The following is a 3842-nucleotide window of genomic DNA, read 5'->3' on the forward strand; positions in this document are numbered from 1 at the left end:
TCGACCTCAAGTAATTAGTCTCTCTCTTGAGCTGTGTTGCCCTGGGTGCCTATTCGTATGTGTATTTATGGTGAAAGCAGTGATAGCCGTTGGGTGAAGCTTTTGGCTTCATCGAGATCTCTAGAGAATATGCAAATCAATTTGAAGCGTTTCGGTTTTGTTCCTCTCTTCTTTTTTTCTTACACGTTTCGACATGCAATGGACTTAACGGCTATCTTCTTTTCACACACTTTATTTACTCCCCTCAAACAGTCATTTTCCACCAGATGTTCCAATTTGTTAGTCATCTAACAAAGAAAAAACTGAAATCAAATTTTTAATAAGCTTACGTAAAGTATTATTTTATTTTGTGGAAGATCACATAGTGAAATGATTTTAACTAAGCTTAAGAGATTATTAAAGTTTTTATATTCAGATGTCTGAAATTTGAGGCCGACACAATGGCATTTAATGCAGACTAATATGAAAACTTTGACATAGTGCAATTGTAAATAGAACCTTCAATGCGGATTCATAAGAATGGAATCAGATCTGTTAGATGTAAATACTTAGACCATGATTATCGCATAGACCCAACAAAAGGGGTTCTTCAAATTTTTTTTTTTTCTTTTTTACTTTTTGTCTTTTAAAAAAAGAAAAATTAAAACCTACCAATCGCGGGCCTCCACGTGTCAGTGGGGCCCGCAAACAGTGCAACATACCACCAACACACGTTTCTTCTCTGGCAACTTTTGTAACAGATCTCTTCATTTTTGTGGGGGCCTACCACCTACTTTTACTCTGAAAACCCCTTGAGGAGACTGCAATAAATATGCTCTTATAAAACAAATTATCCAAAATAGAATAGAGTTGTGAATTCTTATGATTTATAATAAAATAATAAATTATGTTAAAAATGTATTTTTTATTTCATAAGAGAAACCTAAAGTACTATTATTTAACTAAAAAGGAGTTCAATACAATAAAAGATATAATGGGCTTTTTTCAACAAGATCATTACACATTTTCTCTTATATACACTCAAAGCCCCCAACTAGTTCAGACAAAACTTGAACTTACTTTCATTTTTTTCTATAAGTGGATTTGCGTTCTTGATTAGGCCTACTTCTGGTCGGTTGTTAAATGTTATTAGCTTTGAAACATGGTAACATTAATCTCTAACAAAGTAAATGTTTATGGAAATAAGAAGTTTTCAAGGCGTAAGAAAGACCTGAGAATGCGAGATTTCAATAAGAAAACTCCTTTTATAAAACAACAAAAATTAAATTAATTAAAAAAAAAAGCTTAGAGAAGAGTTGATTGCGAGGCTTCAACGACTGCAGAACAAATTGGCAGATACAAAATCTTCAATCTCTCATCTCCTTTAGCTTCTTCTCACGTATCTTCTCCTTCAATCAGTTTCGATTGACTTCATATCGGAAAAACCTCTTCTTCTATGTTGGATTGTGTTCTTCAGTGACGTGTGGGGTTTGGAGAATTAGCCTCGAAACGTTTTAAAATTAGGGTTTGAATCGTAAAAATCGGAGCTTGGGGCTGTGACTGTGATATGAAGAAGCGTCAACATTTGGGGGTTTTGAGATTAGGGCTTGAATTGCAGATCATCATCTGGTTATCGATTTGGGTGGCGTTTCCGCAGCAAGCGGCGGGGCTTAGACCCATCAGAGAGAAAGCTCGAACCTGGAGCGACGAGGTTCGTGTGTGTTCTCTCGTTGATGATTTGCTCGAAAGTTTCTTCCTTTAGATGTTTCCCAGAAAAAAAAAGCTTGATGCTTTTAGCTCTTAAGTTTGATGTAGACACGGCTATTTTATGCTTATAGAGTGGTAGAGATGTTGAGCTGATCAGAGTCAAATGATTATCTTAGCTTTAACCGTATTGAATGAAAATCTAGGATTAGAGTAGCTTCGTTGTAAGGTTGGTTCATCTTTTGATTAAGCAAAGCTCAGATGGTTTGAGACAATCTAGTTTAGCTTGATTGAGCTTTCTTCACACCTGTGAATACTCTGAAATGGGCGAGAAAAAAAATCTGTCTTTAGTTAGCGTCCAGACGCGACCAGTTAAGTTTATTTTAGAAGTAGTACCCATGGTAGTTGGGAATCTAGGATGAGATTGGCGGTTTGAGTTTGTATTGGTAGAGGATTCTAGCAGAATTTGCGAAGTGAACAAGATAATAGTTAGTACATTAGACTAAGCAAGCGATGTACTGGTTAATGGTTTGATTCGTGGTGATCTCGTAGTGGCTCTTTGGTAGAAAACAAGTATCTGAAGCAGGACGATTTTCCGCATGGAACATAACAGGAACATATAGAGGTTTGTGGCATGTCTTTCGTCTTTTTTTTTTTCCTTCTCTTTCTTGCTATTTCAGAATTATCTACGACATGCTCATTTAGAATTTTTTCTATTTCAGGAAATTGGAAGTTTCTGGATTCCTTAAATAACTCTTCCAAGTTTCAAGACTTCCAGAAATCAAATGGTAATTCTGTGGTTGAGTTAGTGGCTGTTCCAACTAAGATAACCGGTGTGCATTATGTTCAGGTGAACAGTTCATCTTGTATTATAGGATTATCCTTGATTATAGCATGCAGTATTTGAAGTTCTGTAAATGGTGATGGAGCAGGGTGTAGTTGTTTTCCATGACGTATTTGACAATGAACAAAATTTGGGTGGTGCCCAAATAAGTCTGGAAGGTGTATATATATGGCCCTTTAGACAACTCCGCCTCGTGGCTAACAGGTACTAGCGTTTGTTCTACTTAACTGCTTTAAGATTTGTTATTGAGTTTTTAACTCCATGGTCTTTGCATTACCTTACCTAAACAGTGGCAAGGAGAGTGATTCAGGGCAAGATGAGAATAATCTTCTCTCAAATCCCTATCATCTGGTAATGTTTAAGACTCTTCTTGTTTGACCTACCCGCTTTGTTAATATAATGCTTTGATCTGGTGGTGGCTTGTTTGATTTTTAAGAGCTTACTAAGGTCAACTTTCTGCTGTTGCACAGCTCGGAATCTTTTCCTCTCAAGTGTTTCAAGAATCTACAAGAGACAGAATACTGCAACGGAAGATTTGTAAGCAGTAGCCTAACTCTTTCCCTTACAGTTTACTTTTTTTCCTGCGACCCTGATCTTCAATTTTCTTTGTACTTCAGCGCCAAGAAATGAGATGGATAAGCACTGTAACATCGAATTAGCAGCTCAGATATCCCGTGTGGCTTCTAGTGACAACAGTATGCATTCTAACTCTAAAACACTGAGGTTATCGTGGCGTAGTCTTTGTCTCTTTAGTCACATTTAATCTTACGTTGTGGGACTTATCCATATTTGATAGATGGAGACAAAAGTTATTATCACATGGACGGCTTGATGGAAAGTCCAGGGGTAGGCGATGACGGAGATTGTTTCTCGCCTATGCTCCTGAATGCGACTTCTTTGAATGTTGAAGTCTACTATAACAAAGCTGTGAACTATACACTGATGGTCACTTTTGTATCCTTTGCTCAAAATTCGTAATAGAATGCTGAGAACTACTTGTGCAGTTTTAGCGTGTTCCTTAACTTTTCTGTCGCACGTAGGTCTCTTTCCTCCAGGTTCTTTTGTTGATCCGGCAAATGGAGCACGGTAACACACAATCTGTAAGATTCTGATGTAGCTTAGATGGTCTGATATCATTATTATTGCATAGAATGAGTAAAATATGCTAACTTATGGAAGTTGTTGTATGGAAGGGTGCTGCCAAGGTATCCATTGTAATGATCGGACATCAAGCAATCATGGATGCTTACTTATGCCTTTTGCATCTCACTGCTGGGATATTAGTTGGTATGAATATCCACACAATAGTACTTAA

General features: G+C 37.1%; 1 protein-coding gene across 1 annotated transcript; it reads left to right on the forward strand.

Moving 5' to 3' along the window:
- Positions 1-1239: 1239 nt before the first annotated feature.
- On the forward strand, positions 1240-3814 carry LOC130507727 (transmembrane E3 ubiquitin-protein ligase FLY1; the record flags this gene model as incomplete). The annotated part of the gene is given in 10 exon segments (XM_057002392.1): positions 1240-1690; positions 2236-2308; positions 2406-2533; positions 2616-2731; positions 2818-2878; positions 2998-3064; positions 3145-3222; positions 3324-3481; positions 3568-3627; positions 3721-3814. Coding segments are annotated over 10 exon segments (979 nt in total), but the record flags the coding sequence as incomplete, so codon positions are not given.
- Between the last annotated feature and the right edge of the window lie 28 nt (positions 3815-3842).

The sequence above is a fragment of the Raphanus sativus genome, unplaced genomic scaffold (assembly GCF_000801105.2).
Source record: "Raphanus sativus cultivar WK10039 unplaced genomic scaffold, ASM80110v3 Scaffold5421, whole genome shotgun sequence".
Taxonomy (NCBI): Eukaryota; Viridiplantae; Streptophyta; class Magnoliopsida; order Brassicales; family Brassicaceae; genus Raphanus; species Raphanus sativus.